We start from the raw sequence: 22,588 nt of genomic DNA on the forward strand, positions 1-22,588 counted from the left end.
CCAAGTGTTCCAGAGATTTAACTGGAATAAATAAGACTCTCTGCAGATGCAGAGATCTGTTTGCAAAAAGCTACTTGAAGAAACTGTGTCTTACAGAGCAGTTGGGGAAGGATTGCATGGAATTACACTAATGAATTATAATAATGAAGTTGCTCTGCTAGACAAATACTCAGCCAGCAGGCTGTTCTGTCCTGTGCATAGGCCATGCCTTGGGGTCTTGATCTTGAAAAGGTGTGTGTGAATGTAGAAGCTCCAGTCACGCCAAGAATAAGCAGGCCTGGCAGCGAGCAGTTTGGGTTAGCAGATGACAGAGCAGGGTTTGGGACCTGAAATACGAAATCCAGTGTAATATACCTATGCACATACTTGGCAACTGAGTATGTCACACGATGTCATGCTCCGCCATATGTATCTCTAATCAGCAAATATAGAAAGAGAGCTAGGTCATGGCCTACGTACATAAGTGAATTTGTCTACAGAAAATAGGTGAATCCATGTGGAATATATTCAGTTCTATACAAATACTCATGTGGGCGTGTGTGTGTTGGTTGCAGGCGTAGTGCTTTATTCAAGTCAGTACAGAAAAAGCAGATTCTGGTTCAGAGTGTGATGTCTTATTGCCTTCTAGTAGCGCGTATCTGCAGATGTGTAGACAGGCTCTGCATCTTCCCGTGCCTGTGTGTATACACGTTTCATGCATGTCAGGAAATGTGGGTAACTAAAATCATATGTAAAGAGATGACAAAAATTTAGAAAAATGGACTAAAATAACTTATGGTCTAAAATCTTTTATTGATAAAGGCAGTTACATAAGATGTGTGTTTTTGAATCAGTATAATATCATTAGTGGGAAAGAAAATCTGAATAAGTGACAAAGATGAGGCAGGAGGTGTACATTTCTGTTATCCAGTCATCTTTGGCTTGGAAATTGCCGCACTGGTTTTATTTTTTCTTAATGATAGATGAGAAGAAAGACTGAAGGATGTACTAGTATTTTGGACAAGTTGTGCTAAGTATGATCGTGGCTCTCAATTCAATTTTATATGACAATAGGTAGAAGGCTAGTTTGAAATAGCATCTTCAGTATAATACAGATTGTAGTAAAGGAAACAAAAATGGCAGGTATGTACGGTGCATATGGGGTTTTTGAAACAACAAATACAGTTTGCCTGGATTAAAAAAAATGATAATTATTATCTTTGACTTTATCCCTGGCATGGTTTTGTTCTAGTTTACCTTTTTTTGATCTTCAAGAGAATGCTGGTAAGCCACTGAGTAACAGTGCATGTGGTGTATATTAGTATACTGTTGGTAATTTTACTGCTGCTAACTTAAAATCCTCAAGGGGGAGTTAATTACAGGAAAACCTTTCTAAATATCAGCTGCATATTTTCCGTGACAAGAAGGTTTTCAACTCACATTGAACAGCTCCAGAATCTGAGTTATCATTATTTACAAGAGCACATTTTAGAAGAAAGTAAAATTTGTGTTTGCACAATGCAGTTAAAGCTTTACAATGATTTATTGTAAAGGCTTTCTTACAAGTGGCAGTTGTGGGTTGGGGAGAAAGGATCATGCATAAATTGCATTTTGTTTTGTATGGCAAGTTAAACTTCCTTTTCTTTGTGGTTTTTTTGGTTGTCTTTGTTTTTTTGTTGTTGTTGTTTGGGTTTTTTGTAAGCTCAAGGCCTAAACCAAAACCAGGGTATTTGGTGGTTTGGGGATTTTTTGTTTGTTTGTTTGGGTTTTTTAGTTTTCACTTAATTGAAAAGTTTATTATTTGCAATTTATGTGCATATATTTACTTAAACAATTTTAAACTTTATATATTGCCACTGGGGAATTGCTGCCTTCTGTAAATGTTTGCAGATTAACATATTTTTAAAGTAAGACAGTGGAACTTCAAATCAAGTATGGCAGCAATCAGAGAAAGCAATGAGCAGTGTGTTGAAGTTAGTTGGTCCTGATGTGTTTGGTGAATGTTTTTCAAACACGGCTGTGCCATGGGCATTCTCAATCTATTTTTTTAAGAAATAGTACTTTTATTTTCAACTTTAAAAAACCCCAAACAACACACGCACACTGCTGGGTTTTGGCTTTACCACAGCAAGTGGTAACTTACATGTAGAGTGAGCAATTTCTCTTTTTTTTTTTTTTTTTTAATTATTTTGCTGCTGCTTTGAGGTTTTAATTTGAATAAAATAGATTTCGACCTAGCAGTGCCCAGACGAGATGAGGACCATTCCCAGGTAGCCCCGCCTTGGCCAGCGCTGGCCTCCCCTGAGGCGGGCGGCGGGGAGCACTCCTCAGGCACGGCCGTGGCACGTTTTCCTGCTCCGTTACCGTGTGTAGCGTGAAACCTGCGCTCTGGGTAAAACGAGCTGTTTGTTTACTTCTCTCCCGTTCCGAAAATTCAGATGCGAGCATAGAAATGTCCCGTGTAAGGACCGGGTACATTTCGTTGTGCCTCCTGGAAGCAGGTGCACGCTTTCCCCTGCCTCCAGCCGTGACCGTGTGGCTGATTTTCCCGCCCCCCCCGCCTCGCCCAGGCGTGTGAGGCGCGGCGCGGGCTGTTCTGCCTCACGAAGCCCGCGCACCGCTCCTGCCTGACCGCCTCGCTGACGGCAGCGGCGGGGAGCCGGGGCTGCAGCTCCAGCGGGGCGGGAGGCCGCCGCTCCGCCTTGCCCCTGCCTGCCGCCCCGGGCGGTGAGGCGCGGAGCGGGGCCGGGCGCAGCGTACCTCCCCGGTGCCGCCGTGTAGGCGAGCCCCCCCCGGGCCGGCCCCGCTCCCTTGCCCCAGCTGCTGAGAGTTTGCCGGGCCGAGGCCGGTCTCCGCTCGCCGCCGTCGGTCTGTTGCGCTGCCCCCCGGTGCCGTCCCGGCGCGGCAGCGGCTTCGCGGGGAGCGGCGGTGCGAGCGCGGCTCCCGGCCCGCCGGGCACCGTCCTGCCGTCGCTGGCCCGCCGGGGCGTCCTCCGCGGTGTCCTCGCGGCGGTGGTGCCCTGCCTGGCAGGAAAACTGCCTCTGCTTGCTGCTGCCAGGGCAAAGCGGTGCCTGAACCCTGGGTGTGAGCGCCAGGTTAACACACCAGGCACTCGGGACCTACTTCCAGCAGAGAAAGAACTCAACTTCCGAAGGCAGGCTGTGAGGGAAGAGAGTCTGTTGTATCCTTTCCCCCCCTCTCATGAACACTTGAAGTAGAGTTAAACGCTGCAGAGAGCTCTGGATAATTTTGAGCAGGCTTAATAGGATTAAGACTAGATGTGTCCTAACATTAGAGGATTAAGACAGGTACTTCCCACAGCTAGTCCTAAACAGTTTTCTTCCTGAACTTTCATTTTAAAAAAAAATTACACTTGTCACTGTTGCCTCTGAGACCTGACAGACAGCAATGTGTCTCTCTTTCATTTCAGCTCCTGATGAGGATATACTTGTTAAAGGAAAGCAGTCCATCAAGAGTCAAGTTTTGGGAAATCAGAACTCAGAAAGTGAGATTCTCTTGGAAGGTGATGACGATATCATGTCATTCATGGAGGAAAGAGAAGTGGAGAACTTAACGGGTAACTTCAGCTATCTAATTTTCTCCTCAGCTTCTTTACTATTTCAGTTCTGATCTCCCCTGCTCTGAAGTGAATCATGTTTTGGGATACACACCGATAAATTGTTCCTTCCCATAACTGGGTCATTAATATCATTTTCTGTGCACCTCAGATGGTCATGGTCTACTTGAGGAAGGTTGTGCATTTTCTTTCTCTGGCTTTTATAACCTTCTTGCTTCTGCAGTAGATATCTGTATTCTAGGAAACCTTCCTTAGAGAAAGTAGCTCTGCCTTGAAAAGGGCTTCCTTTCTTTGTTTTTGACCTCGTTCCACTGTTCCACTCCTCAAATCATTAGAGCTGGTGGACAATTAGGCAAGTTGTCTGTAATTAAAGGCTTTGGAGAGCTTTAATTTTTTTCCTGAGGTTATCAGATTATATGTATTGGTTATTTACTTGGGTTTCAAGGATCTGTACGCTCACTGGATTTGACTCCTTTAAAATGCTCTTTCATTCCTCCATTGAAGTCCCTTCTCCACAGACCATAGTCTTATTAGACTTCACTTCTTTCTTCTGAAGAAGAAATACTACTTCAGATCTTTGAACTTAATTAATTTTACTCAGTCGCATGTGACCTTTGCTGATGTTGCCATCTGAGTAGAGTGGGTCCATTTCTGTACAGTTCAAAATGTAAAAAACGAGTAACCTCCTTGGTTCAGGGACTGGGAGTTATAGAGTCTCTGTTGTTATTTGAGGACCGTGGGCTTTACAGGGAAAATGCAAACTTCTCTGTGTTTTTCTGCTTTCTCAACTGGTATCCCATGTACATTTACTTTAGAGCAAAATGTCATTTCTTGGATAATTCTGGTTCCCTGAGAAGCTAGTAGTATAATCTTACATTGATACGTATTATACGTATAATTCAGTGAAATTACTGGAAGTAATTATTTATTGGCAGTTTGCTTATCCCTGAACTGCATTCCACTCTTTTTTTTTTTTTTTTTTTTAAAAAAAGAAAAGTTAAAAATGCAGCATAATGGAAAAAGAAAACCTGTGTAGGAAGAGTGAAGTAAAATAAAGTAATGGGAGAATAATGCAATGGCATTTTCTGTATGTGAATCTTTTTTTCCCTTTCTGCCACGAGCTTCCTTCTCAACAGCCTTCTCCATGTTTCCTTCTCTTATTATTCATTCATTGGTTTGAGTAATACATTCATACTGTAATAGAGGTGAAAGGGGAGTTTAATTATATAATCTTGACAATGGCAATGGGATTAAGAAGTAATCCTCGCTAATAAAGTGGTGTGGGTTAGAAATGAAGTGGAAATTGTCAGGGGTCTTCCACAGGACCTGGACTGCCCCAGCTTCTGCAGCTGTCTGCTTGCCCTGTAATTGAATGTCTGCGAGTGATTGAAAAAATGTTATTTCTCCTCTGGATTACATGCTAATGTACAGAGGGCAAAGGGAGACAGCAAAAGAACACATAGCTGCTTATTTCATCCATTTGTGGGGGTGAGCTTTGGGAAATCATGGCAGTTCTGCAGCTATCTCATGCCCATCTGCAAACACAATGTATTTGTACGTTGGGAATAGAGGGCAAAGCTGCTCTGATCTCCGCAGAGCATCTCTTCTTTTGTCCTAGTGGCACACATTGAGATTGATGCGAGATTAAGGACCATCACCCTCCTAACAATCGATGGAAATGACAATTCATCTAAATTTTTTGTCAGTTATTCTCACGTTGATTACCTGAACGTGTGTACCTCATTTATAGATGCTTTATTAAAACAAAATTGTCTCTGTCACTTTCGTATCTTCCACTGTTTTACAAAAGTCGGATAATACTGCAGTCAAGTAACTTCATTTCCTTACCTCTTAATCAGCTGGATGACAAACCTAACCTGTTTTCTTTCTGTATGTGTTAGTTTATATAATAGGTTCTGCATTGTCAGATCTCTGCTGAACCTATTGTTTTCAGTAGTAGTCTGATTTGTCCCTGTGATAAGCCCTGTGGAGATGTGATTATTCCAATAAAAATTCATTCAGTTGGAAACCAACCCTCCAGCTGTTTACTCCCACAGTCCCCGAGCTACACTAACACTGTATGGAATCCTTGAACTATATTTAACGTGGAATCAAAAGCATCTTGAAAACATTTTACTTTAGGCTCTATAACATTGTGTAACCTTAACAATAGATTTCTAGCATCCATGAGGGAACACTTTACAGTTGGACAACTTTGAGCCTTGACTGCTCTGTTCATCTTTGTGGAAAGCTATTGAAACTCTCCAGTACCTAAAGAACACATCTGACAGTAAGATTTCAAGTGTTCATGTGTGCACTCTCTATATTGCATATAACAAAAGGTATGCAACTCCCAAAGTTTCTCAGAAAGAAAACGCGTCTGACTAAAAACTATATACTGCCACGCTAAAGCCAGCTCTGGCACGTATGATGTATGCGTCAGTTTGCTATTGTAGCTGCTTCAATGTTCGGCAGCACAGAGACACTGCAAATCTATTACATATGTTCTTTTCCGGGATAAAGAGAGGTTTGCTTTTTAAGGAAGAGCTGTGCTCTTTGCTTTATTCATTTTAATGTTCTAGGCTTGAAAAGCAAATAATTTGCACTCGCGCCCTTTTCTGTTTTGAATATTGTTGGTGTTTTCACTCTTTGGCAGGTCCAGTTGCCCTAAGCACACCAGCTCAGCTTGTGGCACCCTCAGTAGTAGTGAAAGGCACTCTTTCCATCACTCTTTCTGAGCTCTACTTTGAGGTGGATGAAGAAGATCCCAGTTTTAAGAAAATCGACCCGAAGGTAAGAGATCATTGACCCTGAGCTCTGAGAGATGATGACAAATTACCCAAGACCTTTAATTCTTCATTCGACTTCCTTTGCCTCTGTTGGTCCGCAGTGTTCCTGCTTTAATAAGTTTGCAACTGACCGTATATGTTACTGAACTTCATGTAGGTGACACCTCCTTTCCTTCTCCTTTTTCTCCCCCTCCCACAATTCGACCCTACTTGAATGTTAATTAGCTGGCTGCGAATAAACCTCCAGGGAGGCATCTTAAATAAAGACATCTTGAATCACAGGCCTGCATGAATACTGGAAAGTTCAACGAGGCTTTTAGCTCAAATGCTTTGTTTTACTTTCCTATTTTTATATAATGCCAGTGTAACATAGCACTAAACTTCCTACACTCGTAAGTTTTCAGTGCTTCTGTATCGTATTTTTCTATAACAGATTTTACAGGGCCTGTTATTATTTATTGTGCCTTAGCAGAAAACATAATTGCCCTCTTAAAATACGTTTCTGAGCTGACTTGCTAATTTCCACAAACTTTATTTGCTCTGCATTACTTGATTACTAGTGTTTTGCTTAAAATTAGTGACCTTCGGTAAAATTTCTATTTCAAAGGCAGTATATTGTGCGATTAGCTTAATAAGGTTGCACTTGAATGTTTTCTACAGTATTACAGCAACATTTCAAAAGTATGACATGATTGGTAAATATTCTCGCATCCCTATTTAAGCAGAGTGATGGCTCTTGGTTTTTTAAATATCTGGTTAATATTAAACAAGGTAATAATTTCTTTGTGAAGGGGAAAAAAACTCCCTGGAAGAAGTAGTGGTTTTCTGCTTGTCTGTGGAGAATACCTTGTGTGTTAAGCGCCAGTTCAGTTCTTTGTTCCTATTGAGTAAATTGCTCTTGTCTGTATTAAAAATGGGTCTGAAAGCTGGGATTATCAAATCCTATCAAGGAATAAATTTGTTTTGAAAAACAGCACTCTTAAATGCTTAGACTAGAATTTAATATAAGCAATTAACTACAATTGTGATTTTTATGAGATACCGTAAATGAGATTCAACTTTTTTTTGGTCCTGAAGTATTTTTGAAATATTTTAAAAATTATTTGAAGTATGAGATAGCTCTTAAAATTTTGATGTGCTTAGTCCTTCCATAGTGGTTTTTTTTTTAAACATTTCATGGTAAAAAGGATATAAATATAAAATGTAAAGACAGTTTGAGATGTTACTGTGTTGCATTTTCCATCTAAAATGTTCTGCTTTGTATTGCATTAGCATGAGAAAAGTCTTACAGATCTGCATGATTCTGCATTTTTGTTTTCCATGTTTAGCACACAGGGCGTTTTAGTACAGTGACTAATTCTTAAGAGTTCCTGTTACATGTTTTATGGGGACATTGCCATACAACACGTATTCAGCTTACTTTCTTCTGTTTTCGAGTATTTGGTAGTGGTTGTTTTCTTAACTGTGAGTAGTCATTCTGGTTTGATTTCACTGTATCTTTAATTCTGTATCTGAAAGATGTTATTTGGGTTCCTATAAAAGGAGTTGGTTACATGAAATACAGGCTACACCTCTTACATTCTACTTGTGATGCTACTTTAGCAGGAGGTCTTAGAAGAAAAAAAAAAAGACCTTTTGCAATGTCTCTTGTGGGTATGTGGGGAAGCTAAAAATAAAATCGGAGTATTTTTATTTAAAAAAAAACAAATAAGCTTACAAAGCAGCTTGCTTTAAAGCATTAATGCCTCCCTGCCCCACCCTCTGCTTAAGTTCCTGTACCTTGATAGCGGTGACTAGACCTGCTGTAGAAAATGCCCCTTGGAAAAAAAAATCCTAATCCGCTCAGAAGGCCCGTTTAATTAATGAGACTTCATCTGTTTGATAAATTTAAGTTCCTTGTATATTTGTCTAAACTACTGGAAAGAAAACATTGTGACAAGTTCTTGAAGAAAAACCTGCCGTAGAGATAGCATCAGCAGCGATAAGATCAGAGTTTATACTCTTGCTCGGGGATGTTTTCAGAAGGCAAAGGGTGGCCCCGCGGGCTAAACCCATTTTGCCAGGTGAGCCAGGGTCCGCGCTGGGGAAAGCGCTGTGGTGACTCTAACAGAAGCTTGTGAAACATGCCCGGGCTGTAGTGCCCGGGGATGAAGAGGCTCACGATCAAGCAGCCCCGCTTTGCCGGGACCGGGGGTGCTGGGACCCCGGGGGTGCCGGGACCCCGGGGGTGTTGGGACCGGCGGGGCCGGGCCGCCCCTGCGCCGCCCGGGCTGTGCGGGAGGTTCATTTCCCAGGCTGATGTCGGACTTGTGAATTTCGTTTTTAACTTAAAGATAAAAACAACTCAAATTTGAATGTCTATTTCTTGCCGGATCCGTCCACAAAGAAACGGAAATAGTCCTTTGGGGCAAGAACTGACATTTTTGCACTCGCCCCCTCCCCCCCCCCCCCCCAAAAAAAACAACAAAAAACCACAAAAACCCACAAAGGACACGAAATCTTGCTCGAAATGCTCCGAGCCGGCTTTGAAGTCTTTCGTGCGGCTCGAGCGGATAATGCTAACGCTTTTAAAGCTTAGAAATGCGTTCCGGATAAAAATCCTGCAACTATTTCTAAGCCGTCCTGAGCAAACTTAAAGCGAAATTGCTAAAGGACGAAATACAGGGATCGGGTAGATCTCAGCTTTGGGAGAGGGGGCTCGGGCGGGGAAGGAGATCGGCGGTGTCTGCGCAGAGAGCGACCGGGGATGAAGTGGGATCGGGTGGTTTCCTTACGGGTCGCTTCTCTGCTCGTCTGGCTATGCTGTGGTGCGATTTTATGCTGTACTTAAAAATCCGGGGGAAACAAATGTTTGTTTAAAAAAATATCGACCCGTTGCTCTCAAGCGCATTAATTATTCAGGGTAGATCTAGACTTCCTTCTTGTCAAAGTCAAATGGAAAGCGCGTTCGCTCTGGGAAGCGAAAGCAAATAGCGATGGAGTTTTAAAACAAAATACAAGCGCTTTAGATTTACCGGGGGGAAAAAAAAAAAAAAGGAAAGAAAACTATGAGGAAAAAACAATGAAGGTGACGACCGTAGGTTAGGAAACGCCATGCTCTAATTCTGTCTAAATTCAGGCGAGCTGCTGTGCGACGCTCCATATATTTCCAAAATTTAGAGGGGAAACTCAAAGTCATAGAAATACAGCAGATGTTGTCACATGCTGAACTACAGAATATAGATTTTTTTTTTTCTTAGATGCACTGTTTTTCTATGAACTAGAGAGAAGTTTAGAAAACGTCAGCGAATGTGCCAAGCTCAGGCTTGGGCTAGGTGTCGCGTTTAGACTCTCTTTACATCTCGTGTTTTCGTTGCTTTTTAAAAAAATTTACTTCTGAGGTTCAGAAAGAATCTTACTTGCCTGAATTTAAGAACCATTCACAAAAAGTCAGTGTAAAGTTAAAGTAATATTTTTATTACTATTTGCAACAAGTCAGTCGCGGGGCACATAATCTGACCTTGGCACCGAAATACATTTAACATCAGTAAAACTTTTTTAAAGGGAGATTTGTACATATAGTTAAATAATTTTTCACTTGGTGACAACATTCAGGCAAACAAAGAGAGAATAAGAAAAGGACTATACATGGATTGGAAAATGTACCTTTCGGGTTTCGTTTTGAGGATGCAAAAGTCCGATTGCTTCTCTTTTTGTGACTTTTTAAAAATTCACATTGGAGGACGGGAGGAAAGGCTCTTCCCTTCTTCCGTGCAAGGCAGTGAGAGTTTATGCCGGGAAAACCGTCTGCAAGTTCTTAAAGGCCGAGCTGCAGGTGGGTGGGGGGGTGGCGGGGGCGCGTTTCTTTCGCCGCCTCTTTCCGTCGTCGTTTGCGTTAAATAAAAAGTTTTTAGGCGCTGTTGTTGTTGACGGAGGGCGAGTTTTGTGCGCGGGAGGGGGGATGGTGGTGTTAACCCTATAGCTTGTCGAGGCTTTTGGGATTGGTGAGGATTTCTCTGGCTAGCCTCCAGGTCTGTTTGGCAGCGCTTTCCAGGGCCGAGTGGGGTTTGCCCTGAAAGAGGTCTAGGTTGGGTAGGAAGTAGTGGGGGCAGCGCCGGCACTGCAGGCAGGAGATGAGCTGCAAGAGGATGCCGTTGAGCCGGTCGCCCAGGCACGCCTCGTCCCAGTCGGTCTCCCGCGGGTGCTTCTCGCACTCGTACAGCAGCAGCGTCTTCATGTGGTAGTTGTTGAGGGGCTGCCCGGGCAGCTCCAGGTGCCGGTCGCGCAGCGTTTTCAGCACCGAGAGGCACTTGTTCCTGCAGCCGCCCATCAGCAGCCGGTTCTCGGCCTCGCCGAACTGCAGCACCCAAGCGTCGCTCTCGGCCGAGCTCTGCTTGCCCGTCAGCGAGTAGCACTCCTTGGAGAGCAGGTTGAAGCCCTCCGCCTTCACCTCCGCCACCCGGTTGGGGCCGGGCCAGGGGATGTGGGGCATGGGCCACTGCGCCGCGCTGCGCGGCCAGATCCCGGTGCACTTGAAGGCGGGCGTGATCTGCACCACGTACCGCTCCCGGATGCGCAGCTTCACCTCGCTCGTGTCCGCGATCATCTTCACCACGTCCCGGTAGCTGCACTTGTCCACGGCCTGGGCCACCAGCGTCTGGAAGCGGGAGCGGATCTTGCGGGCGGACAGGTAGCCCGAGGCGGTGATGAACTCCACCCAGAGGGACATGCTGCGCTTGCGGCCGTCGCTCAGCTTGAGCACGGCGCAGCCCGGCAGGGAGCCGTCGTCCACGAAGTTGAAGACGCCCATCTGGTTGAGGTAGAGCACCACCTCAAACTCGGTGGGCGAGATCACCTCCAGCCCCTCGTAACGGGCGTCGATCTCGCTCAGGGAGCTGATGAAGCGCGGCTCCTGCACCTCCACCTCCTTCAGCACGTCCGACACGACCTTGCACACCTCCCGGATGGTCTTGGCGATGGCCGCCTTGCGCGCCTGGCAGCGCTCCGTGTAGTATTTGTTGAGCTGGTAGACCAGCTTGGCCTGCGCGGCGATCATGTTGGGGCACAGGTCCGGGCTGTACACCGGGCTCTCGCAGTACGTTGAGGGATCCAATGCTTTAGCGGTGGCTGCAGCTTTGCGGAGGGCACCGGCCAAATCGCAGACCCCCACCCCCTCCGGGAAGAAGGCGGCAGCGGCGCGCCAGTGAGAGCAATTAACAAAATCGGGGAGGACGACGAAGCACAAAGGAGCGAAGCCCAGCGCTGCCCCGGCGAGGAGGAGGAGGAGTGCGAGCCGCAGGCGAGCGGGGCTGGGCGGTGGCGGTGCCGGGGCGGCGGGCAGCCCCCGCGGGCTCCCGGAACGCAAAGTTTTGGGTGGCGGTGGGGGCAGGGAGGTCTGCGCTGCCCCTGCGCTCAGGCGCCCACCCCCCGCGCAGCGACAAAAATGCTGTTTCAATAGTTCATGGAAAAAAACCCACAAAAACAAAAAACAAAACCCAAACAAACTTCCCCAGGACTCGCAGAAGGTCCCCGCAGAAAAGCCGGTCGGCGGCGAAGTTTAAAACCGCGCACGATACGAGAGGAGAAGAATGCGAGCAATGCCCAGAGCGGAAGAGTGAACTCTCTGTCTGTCTGTCTCTCTGTTTGTCTGCCTCTCTCTCTCTCTTTCAGTCCGTGGCACCGCCAGAGATGTGCATGAGTTTGGCTGCCGCTCTCTCAGACTGTCAGGGGGTGTTGCTGATTTCCCTTTTCCTGCTGGAGGCGTTGGCTGAACCCGGCTCTGTGGCTTTCTCTATCTTTGCGCGCAGACGTGTGCACTTGGTCTGTGATCTCTCATTCCTGTCCTGCAGCGCTATATAGATTGCTCTGAGATAGATACAGATAGAGGTTGGCTGTTGGTTGTTTTTTTCTTTGCACAGACTGTTTTATCCTGAGCGGGAGGAGGGCGTAGCTGCTGTGCCCGGGATGGCTTCTCCTCCCCCTCCCCACCCGAGGCTCTCACTTTCTGCGCCTCTCCTCCGCCGTGTGCCCGTCTCTCTCCGGCGGTGCCGCCGGGCCCTGTAGTTTATGAATGGGGCCGGGGCGCGGGCGGGGGGCGGAGCCCCGCCTCCTACAATCGCCGCCGAGCTGTCAGCGGCGCGGCCAATCGCGGCGGCCGGCGGGCACGGCCGGCGCGGGGGCGCGCACACGCGCCCGCGCGCTCACTCCTGCCTCCTTCCCCGGCGGCCGCGGGGCAGGGGCGCCCCGTCCGCTCCGCGCTGGCGTTAAAGCCGGGCCGGGAGGGGGGAGCCGGGGGGTGCGGGGGGCTGTGAGCGTCCTGGGACCCGGCGCGGGGTGGGGAGGAGCTGTAACTTTGCTGTGGCGGCCGGGTGAAGGGTGAGGGGAGCTCGCTGCTCCCTCGGCTCGCTGCGAGGAGACCCAGCGGCAGTGCCGGTGACTGAGGGGAAGCGGGGAGAGGCGTGCCGGTGCTTCACCGCAGGCATCAATCTTCCTTCGCTAATGTCGGGCTGCAGCAGTGAAAGTGAGAGCGTCACTGGAGCACAATTGCACACCTTGTTTTACTGCCCTCAGTCAGTGCCGCAGTCACCTTAATTTAGATAAATCTCGTGCCATAAAGTTCTGTTCATCCTCCTAAAGCGTAGGATGGAGTTATTCGAAAGGAAACGATGTTTTATGCAAGTTTGTATTAATAAGAATGTTGAATGATTTGGACATAAAACTGTAGCGATGTTATGTCAGTTCGGAAGGAGCAGCTCGCTCGCACTGCTCTCACCCCCCGGGCTGTACCTGCTGCAAAACCACAACAAGTGTTTCTCTTGCAGAAACTTAGGCTGGCGGGGAGACACCCTCCCCATCCTCCTTGCTCGGGCCAAGGGTGCGTGTTTCCGCAGCGGCTTCGCCCTCCCCCGGGCCGTGCAGCCCCTCCGCGGGTCCCTGCTGCGCGGGGGCGGCTCTGGCAGCCCGGCTGCCGCCCTGGGAGCCCGGCCGGCGCCCCGTTCACACGCGATGCGCCCCTCGTCTTGCGGAGCCTCAGTTGAACCAGCTCGCAGCGCTTGGGCTCGGGTTCTCGTTCTTTGCTCCTTTCGCTGCAGCTGGCTGATTTTAATAAAGAAAATATCGCCGTCTGTTTTCCGTGTGCGTTTAAATTAGAAACATGTCTTGTGCCGACCGTACCACTGCGCGCTGGAAGAAGTAAGTACGGACGTGCCCGGCGCCGGGGCTGGTGGGGCTCCGTTCTCCCCCAGGAGAGGATCGGCTCGTTGTTTCCCCCGATGCCGCCGGGGCAGTCTGCGCCCGGGGCTAGGTGGGGGCACCCGCGGTGCCCGGTGCTCGGTTGGGCCCGGGCGGGCGGCGGTGTCAGGTGTCGCCGCCGGGCTCGGCCCGTCAGGAGGGAGCCGAGCCCAGGGAAGGCTCCGAAGAGAGCAGCTTCAAAGGGGTGGGGGACAGGGGGGCAGGCTGCGACGAGGGGAGAGCCGCTGGCTCGCAAAGGCGCTGGCGCCGCTGCTCTCACGGTCTCTAGGCGTCCCGGGGATGCGCGGGCTGGAGCGGGGCTTTCCGCCCCGGGGCGCGGGTAAGTGCCCGCGGACCTGCCCCCTCCCTGGGGCCGCGGCCGGACCCGCTCAAGGTGCTCAGAGGCCCCTTCGCTGCGTCCGGGCCGGGCGCGGGCGGCAGCACCGGGCGGGCATCGTTGTGCTTCGCCTGCGCGGAGCGTCTCTCCGGGGCTCGGCTGGCCGGGCGGAGCTGCGAGGGTCCTGCGCCTCGTCTCCGCAGGCTCCCCGACAAGCGGAAGAGTTAGTTAGGGCTTGGGCTCCCTTTCACAAGCCCCGCCGAAGCTCCCGGCTCTCGGAGCGGACCGGGGTGCACTGGCAGCCGGGCTGCCTTCCCTTCTCCCCGGTCCGGCGAGGGGTTCTGCACATCGACCCTCCGAGCAGTAGCGGGCAGGGAAAGGCTCCGCGGGGTTTCGCTTCCAGCAGAGCGCGGGGATGTCCCGCGTCCCGGGCGCGGAGGAGACGCCGGAGCCGTCGGGCGGCCCGGGCAAGGGTGGGGGGACGCGCTTTCGTGTTTTCAGGGTAAAAGCAGCAGGAGCGGACGATTCCCCTCCCCCGGTAAAGTGACTAATGATGAAGCGTTACTAGTGTTCGGATTTAGAACAATTCATTACCAATTTTCCTGTCTGAGGTTGAAGCTCTAGTAAATAATAAATCAGCTAAACAAAAGCCGACTTTAATTTATTGCCCCAGCGCTAATTAGAAACATCATTTGAGCAATAAACTTAAACACTTCCAGCAAATAATGCACGTGAAACCCTTCTCTCCTGTGTCTGGGTGTTTGTGGCCGCACTGCATTAAGACCAGCTTCGTCTGTGGCGGAATTTGCTCTCGCCGGGATGAATAATTGAAGGGGAACAGGATCCGAGGAGGCTATAATTGAAGAGCCCTTGTCACCTCTGCTTTTATGTATGTTAGTGTAGAAGTCCATCAGCAGCTCCTTGATGGTGTATAGAAGGAAGTGGCAGCCCCTCCAGCAGCAGGAGATACTGTATTCCATTAAAAAGACCGGGTGCGTGTGTGTGCCGCAGAGAGGGAAGCTCTCAGGGCTAAAAGCCACTTGAAGCCTTCAGACCGATTGATCTGTATTCTCTCGTTATAATCCGTCTCATCATACTTGAGTTAATGAGGCAGGGGCGGGGGTGATCTGATGGTCCTTGACAAATTCATTAGGGAGGCTGCGGGACATTTTATTTGACTGTTAAACATCGTGTTTGTTTGGTTTAAGCAGTGCCAACATCAGCAGCATGCCGCTGCCTGGAGCAATAGTGTTTTGTTAGCAAGGGCTTCTGTAAAAAAGATACTGGAAAGGGGACTGGGTGTTCAGAGAGGGTTTGCTCCTGCCTTGGCTCCTCCTGCTTCCTCCCTCTGGGTACCGCGGGGAGCTCGGGCTGGTGTAAACCCGGGCGTGTATACATGGTATGTGCAACGGTATTTTCTTCACACTAAGGATGGTGAAGTAGCAGCGAAGGGCTGCTATTAAGTGTGCAAAGACTTATTTTTTTCTCCTTTTTTTTTTAAGTGAATGCTGTACATTTGTATTAACTCTTAAAAAAAAAACAGAAGAAAACTGGAAAACAGCTCGGAGTTTTAGCAAGTTTCTTGTGTTATGATACAGCATACTTGCATTTGCTTGCCTAACCAGCTTATCAAAGTGGCATACGTTACATATTTCAGAGCTTTTTTATTCTGAACGTTGTGTTTTAAACTTTCTATAACACGCTACTGATACAAGGTGTAATTTTTAAGGCAAAACAAAGCTTAATCAAATTGACTTGAGGCTATTAAAGGATTTCTGCCAAATATACCCTTTTTTTCTCCCTCTCCCCTCGCTGAGAGGAGAGAGAAAAGTGAATGCAGGAACAGGTGCTCCCAAAAGGGATAAGAAATATTTTTATGAACAGCATATGAAATACGTATGTGTACATATACGCTTTGTTCATGGCAGCTTTGTAGATGAGACCCAGCTAGCGTTCCATTATTTTTTCATAGCTGGTTTCCTCTCTGTCCTTTCATTTAAGGGAAACAGTTTTGCAGAAAACAGAATAATTAATCTGCTCATGGAACCTAACATTGTAATATTTTTTTTTTGCCTGGAGATCAGTCTTCAAACGTTCTCAGCTTTAAGTGCTCCGTAGGACTCTGCTTCCATTTATAGAAGAACAGTATGGGAAAAGAGCTAGTGCCCTTTGCCTGTCATTTTCAGACATTCCTGCACTGCTGATGGAGCTTGAACTGCTGCAGGGAATGTATGGATTTGAAAAGAAATGGTTCAGTAATGCATGTTGTGTTTCTCCACAGCAGAAGCCAGTTAATAGTTACAGTAAGTGTTGCTGTGGGTTTGACAGATAAAACTCTGTTTACATGTAATAGTATACAGCGTGTACCTTCTCTTGAAAGTCATGGCTCGGCTTTACTATCTGCCGATCTAAGGACTGTGTTTATGAAGTTAGTTGATAGCACACACTGGGGGAGAAAAGATGGTTTCATTTCTACATGTCATTAACGCATCTCATCAGTGAAGAGTGTTGCATAAACCTTGTACTGTTTTCCATGAAGACTGAATGGTATGGTAATTAATTTATGCAGGTTTCTACGTCTCCCCTAGCTTTTGTTTCTGCAGTGGGAAAGAGGAGGGTTCCAACTACTCCTTTAAGTACCTTATTTTTCCTTTCCTATTCAGTGTTAAAATGTGTTCATATTCTGGTGTTTAACCACGAGCAACCTGCAGCTGAAGGCTTTCTCTAATGCTTTGAATCTTGTATTAAAGGTAGCATCTTCTCTTTTCTCGTCTCTTCCAACCTGATTGATTCTGTGTGATTCTGTGTGATGGCTAATGGTGACTTCTTTTAGCTGTAAGATTGCTTTGGATACTAAATACTGTTTTGTAAGTTTGCCTGCAGTAAGTTGGCAATCAGGGAAAAATCAGACACATGCACTAGAGAGAAGCATTTTTAATGCTGTTGTAGTGTTTTCTTCTTGTTAAAACTTCTTGTGGGCCTTTTGTTTTGTTTGGATGCAGTTGGGGTTGGTGCATGCTATTTTGTCCAGTAGAAATAACCAAAGTCATGTGTGTTGGCTGGTCTTGATTTACAATAATTGATTAATTACGTTAATAACATCAATTTTTGAAAAGTATGAGAGGATGTAACGTGCCAGGATTTTGTCAACTTGACCTCTAATTGAATGCAATAACACTTATTTGCTTGAGAAAACTGTGAGGTGGGCTACAGAGATAATGTCTTGTCTGATTCTTAAAAATGCTGTGAGGCTAAATCAGCACTTCTTTTGAAAATATGAAAATTACAAAGATATTCTAAGCAAAGTCAAAGTTTTGGAAATTAAAAAAATATATCAATTTGCAGGTGTTTGGCCGTAACTTTTCTTTCTATCAGTAGCTGCATGATGATCGCTGTGTTTATTGTCTTAGATGTTCACATATCTGTGCACATGCGTAAATAATCATGCCAACAAACAATAGCCTGCGTGGTTTTATTGGTTAGACGATTATTTTAAAGATCAAAAACTTCACGAAGCTAGCCAAGATGAAGCATATTTATAAATTAACCTAGAATTCTCTAAACTATATCCTTTTAAAATGTCAATTTCTAGCTCCAGAAGTGAAAGCTTCTCATTTATATGCTTACATTTGAAAAAGTACTTTCTCAAATACCACATATAGCAATGTGAAATCCTCTGCCCCTCCCCAACCACTGTACAAGTTACAACCTTTCAGTGAGTTTCTGTGAGTGCAATTTATAAAGGGAATGGGTGTTGTGGGAGGAGGGAGCAGAGGGGGCTCAATCTTCTCAATAGCACTGGTCACCAGCATGGAATATATCAAGTCACTCTCTCTCTCCTCCCTGTATTTTAAGATGATTTTGTTTTGACTTTGGATACAGTAGAAAAGGGATGCAATTTTTATTTAATTAAAAAAAAGTTTCCTCTTTGAACAGTCTTCTAATTGTTCCCTCATTCAAATATAATACAGTTTAAACGCACAGTTAGAGCCCTCTACTTTTCTGCATGTTGTACTTCATAGTATTAAATTTTTATTCTTTGAAAGTACTATGTTGACATAAAAGTAGTGTATTACTAGTTATAAAATCATTGCAGGGGTTTTGTTGCTCCTTCTAATGAGAGAATCAAATCATAGCTATTCCTATTTTATATCTTGCTGTGCATATCTTATTTCAAAATAACTTCTTCATGAAAATATGCTGCTCTCTTTTTAGTTTTCTTATGAATTAGGTAAAAGCTGCGTGCAAAATAGTTCAAGGTACCGTCTCCCATAGCTGGGAAGGGGAAACTGTATTGGCTCAAATAATGTATAGAAGCCATCTGCATAGTTTAATTGAAATAATATTTGGTGATCTAAGGGATGGAAATTGTTCCTTTTCTTTAACTGTCTGAAATAAAACTAGGATGTAAAACAGCTGTCTTGGCCTATGGAAATCAAGGTTCTGCCAGTCTGTTTCTTTTCTTCATTTTCTACTTCTAGCTTCCTTTATTATCTTTGGATCCCAAGGAGTCTTTCTTATTTTCTAACTGGTTTTGTCTGCAACAAGGGGCTGGGTTGGTGGGTTTAAATAGACTTTGGATAGAGTGAAAAATCTTTGATCTATGGCTATGACTGCTTCCAAATGATTTGCTTGCTGGGACTGGACACTGTCCATGCCCTTTCACTTCACTATCAGATAGGCACACAAAAAGGACTTGACATGCTACCAGATGCATAGTTAATCATTGCATTAGGTCTGTAAAAGGGTCCATCCAGACTCAATTAGGTCTACCATTTTTAACTAGTGTTTGCTCTGTAGTTTTTTTGGAGTACAATATTAATTCTAACTGCTGTTCTGTTTATTTAAAAGTGCTTTAATGCAGTTCTATGCTTTTATTTTCAAGGAGTCTTCCCTGCCTTTGTTCTGTTTTATGCATATTTAGAACAACTGAGTGTTACAATATAACAAATATTATTGCAGTATAACATAGTATCTGAAGCTTCAATGAAAAAAGTTTTTGTCTTTTCGTGATTCAGCTGTTTTCCTTTCTCAATACCGATTTCTAAAAGTGCATTTGAAATAAGCTAAATGCAGTGATTGGCATGTATTGAAGCGGTGTTCAGCAGAAAAGCTTACAGGGGTATCTAGAGGTTTGGAACAGGATCTTAAACTTTGAAAACCAAACAGCTGCAGTTTTGCTATCACTTATTTAAGTAAGAGCTCATTCTTAAATCTGGCACTGCATGCTTTTGTGTGAGAAGGATGTTAAGGGTGCAGGAATTAAAAACGTTCAGCTGTAGGGTAAAAAGCATTAGGTAAATTATTGCTCTGAATCTTGCCTGGGATTTCCAGGACTCGTTTGTATATTTACATTAAAAGTTGTTAACTGTATGCACTGAATAAAGTGCGTTGAAAATTCCTGGCATTCTCAGACTTTCAAAAAAGTAATAATAATTGTAGTTCGTAGAGACAGCCAGTCCTTTCATGGTACAAAGAAGCTCGAGTGTTCAAATTGTATAAATTGTTTTGATCACACATGCTGTCGATATTTCCCAGTAATGCTTTTATTAAGTATGTTAGGCGTATGGAAGCAGGAGCATAAAAGGACATAAAAACATGTTGCTTGAAAATGAATATATAAGAAAGGAGCACTTATCAGAGAATTTTAAAATATTTCCATTTGCTTTTAATATTTTAATATTTAATATTTGCAATTTATTTATTTATTTTGGAGGAAAGGAGGAGCAAGGCATTCAGCTCTTAAGTTTTTTTAAAAATCTCTATATAGTTACTAAAGCTATTGTATTCAGCTTCAGGATGTAGTTCAGCCTTCACTTTAGATCTGAGTTTTCTTGCTTTGATTCTTTGCTTCATGGTTGTCTATAGCCTTTGAAGGAGGGCAGATGCATTAAAATGTAACGTTTATTGTTTGGTTGTAGTCACAGAGATTTTCAGATGATGCTAATGGACTTCCAAGATACAGGATATAAGAGTGAATACTACTCAGAAGTGCTAGCTAGGGTTCTCTGGGGATTGTTAGATTATTTATGCCTACCTGCTGCCCCAAAGTACAGGTGTGTGTGTGTGTATAATCCATTAATGATTAGTATTCATGCATATAAATATGCATCGGAGAATAAGCCTAATACGAGAGTCCTTAAGAGGCATAGGCAGGTAGCTTTTCCCCATTCATTATCTATCTTGGAAGTTCATTCTAACTGGTACCCGAGTGCCAGCACGCCCATGAAGGGGAATTGTTTATATGTACTTTGTGGGTTTCCAGAGTGTGAACTTGAAAGAAAGTGGGACTTGAAATGCGCGGTCATTTGTGAATTTATGTTTTATCTCCCTTCACTTGAAAATTTATGAGGAGAGTGACTTAGGGTGCTTGCGTTGTGTGTTCCAGGGCTTGCCCCCACTGATAACACCCTTGTTGGCGTGAAAGTGCAATGCAAATTATGACAGTTACAACCTTCTGTTTTGTTTAACCTGTCAGTGGATTTCCTGGCTCAGGGCTGAGGGCAATGGCGTGTTCAGCTAGTTCCATATTCACCTAAACTTAAAAGGTCAGGTTTCTACAGGCAAGCCTAGTCAAAGCCTAATTGATGAGGAGGGCAGGGGGACAGAATTTACTGTTCTGTTGGCTAGTTTCATATCGTTAGGTTGTCCTGAAAGCATCAGGCAGTCACAGCCCCTTTCATGTAAGTGCTGACCCTAGACAGGAGCTGACAATCAAAGGAGGCAGCCACAGGAACCGGTGCAAGTCGGCTATTGATTTTTCAGTTAGGTCTAAGTAGTTTGTAGTATGGGTAATGGGTGACAGAGGCAGGTATGTCATTATCAATGAGCTCCAGAACAGTAGCGACAGCCCCCTCTCATATTTCCTTCAGCACTGACAGTACGCATCCAGCAGTGGTCAATAAATCGCCCAACCTTTTACTGACAAGTGACTTGGAGGTGGGGGTGGGAGTCAAAGAGCTAAACTTCCGTACTTGAACTTGACGTGGATGCGGAGCAAGGATCTCGATATCTGCGGTCCTGGCTTGTCAGGCAAAGAGCCAAGGAGAACGTAGAGAACAAAACAATGGTAGATGTGCGGCTGGGGAAGCTTAACTTTATTTTATGTCCTCCAGAAAGTCGAAGTTTTTCTTGAGAGCAAGTAGAATTGCTGAAAACGCCAGCTTTCTATATAAACATGGTCTGCTTCAGTAGTTAATTCAGGTTACCATGGCAGGGTTTTGTTTTTACTTTAGTATTGCTCTGCATTTAATCAAGATTATACTGCCATAGTAGTACAACAATCACAGTCTGCCATTCAAAATTCGCTTTTAATTCCTAGTTTCCTCTTCTTGAATTTCATATATGGAGACTGTGTAAAGATATTGAAACTTTCTTATAAATCCAAGGTGCTAGCAATATAGTTTCTGTTCTGACTACCAATGCCGTTTTGGGTCAGTAGTGGAGTACCAGTTCTTTAGGAAGCTGAATGAAGTTTTTATTACTTGGATTTTACTAGCTGTGGTTTCAGAATTTAATAGAGGTAGATCCAAATTTTAGCTTTACACTTAATTAAATTCTGAAAGATATTGGGAGAACGTAAAAATTGTAATAAGTGGTGCTGTTTTGGTTTTTTTTTAATATACTTGTATGGAAAATCAGTTAAATGAACTCAAGTATCTTAACCTGAATCTCCTGAAGTTTTCTAATGTTGTTACTTTATTTGAGGGACGTAAGTTATCTGCATTTTTTCAGAAGTTGGAATTCAGTCAGGTTTTATGCTGTGCACAGATGTTAACAAAATAGCATATGCTTATAATTAAAAAAAATCTTTAGACAAATTGAAATAAAGCAGAAGAGTAAATGTTTTGAAAAACTTCCTTAAAATAACTCATTGCTATGGTATCTTGTTTAACAATGTTTGTAATGTTACACAGAGCTGGAATCTGAGACTGTGTATGTTGAATAGCTGCGAAGTATCATACGTGACTGAAACTTTTTCATCTGCCTGCAGCAGCTAAAGCCGTTTTCTTCATCGCTGGCTTTTTAACTGCAAGAGCAATGTTGACACAGACTCAAGAAGTGAGGTTGAAATTTATCACTGGCTTATGAAATCCTTTAATAAATATTTGTATAAGCTAAAAACCTGAGTACCTGTATATTTGAGGCAGTTATAAAATTAATTGGTTATAGAAATCTATTCAGATATTGTTACGTTGCCTATTGAACAACGTTTTGGAAGAGGGGCTGGCTAGCTGTCTTCCAGAGGAAAAAAATTTCAATTAGTTGGATTGAAGGTGTGCCGGGTTGTTTGAGGCCTTCAGTATTTAATGGGAGTTTTTCCTCTGTCAGCAGCTACTCGTTTACTGCATCTTGCACGGCCTTTTTTTTTTCTGTTAAACCAGGTAAAAAGTACAGCCATGCAGTCTGAATCTTATCTTTTCTTATAACTAGGTACAGCATCTTTTACTGCATTTTTAGTGTTGCTGGCATGTTGTGTTATTGCAGAAGCATAAAAAGGAGCTACAGAAAGGTGACAAATTAAATTTTCATGAAAGAAAACCCTAATCAGCAGTGACAGGGTAAGAGAAAGATGATTGCCACTTGGTCATTGTGGAGAGGCACTTAGACTTGGTGTCAGTGCTTCTGTTAATGATGACTAATGTCTTTCTCGGAGAACACGCATGCTCAAACATAATGTTACAGTCCAGAGAAAGA

General features: G+C 44.9%; 2 protein-coding genes across 2 annotated transcripts in view; one reads left to right on the plus strand and one right to left on the minus strand.

Annotated features, from left to right (window-relative positions):
• The window catches only part of LRBA (LPS responsive beige-like anchor protein), a 432,022-nt gene that overhangs the window by 235,178 nt on the left and 174,256 nt on the right, over positions 1–22,588 (plus strand). Inside the window, 2 exon segments of the mRNA XM_068402600.1 lie at positions 3,410–3,556; positions 6,213–6,349. Of these exon segments, the coding sequence (XP_068258701.1) occupies positions 3,410–3,556; positions 6,213–6,349 (284 nt within the window).
• Positions 10,301–11,380, minus strand: MAB21L2 (mab-21 like 2). Its single transcript, XM_068404076.1, has one exon. The coding sequence runs from the start codon at positions 11,378–11,380 to the stop codon at positions 10,301–10,303; it is 1,080 nt and encodes a 359-aa protein (XP_068260177.1).

The sequence above is a fragment of the Nyctibius grandis genome, chromosome 6 (assembly GCF_013368605.1).
Source record: "Nyctibius grandis isolate bNycGra1 chromosome 6, bNycGra1.pri, whole genome shotgun sequence".
NCBI lineage: Eukaryota > Metazoa > Chordata > Aves > Nyctibiiformes > Nyctibiidae > Nyctibius > Nyctibius grandis.

Coding starts and splice junctions, on each gene's coding strand:
- MAB21L2 (XM_068404076.1), bottom strand. CDS start 11,380: ATGATCGCCGCGCAGGCCAAGCTGGTCTACCAGCTCAACAAATACTAC.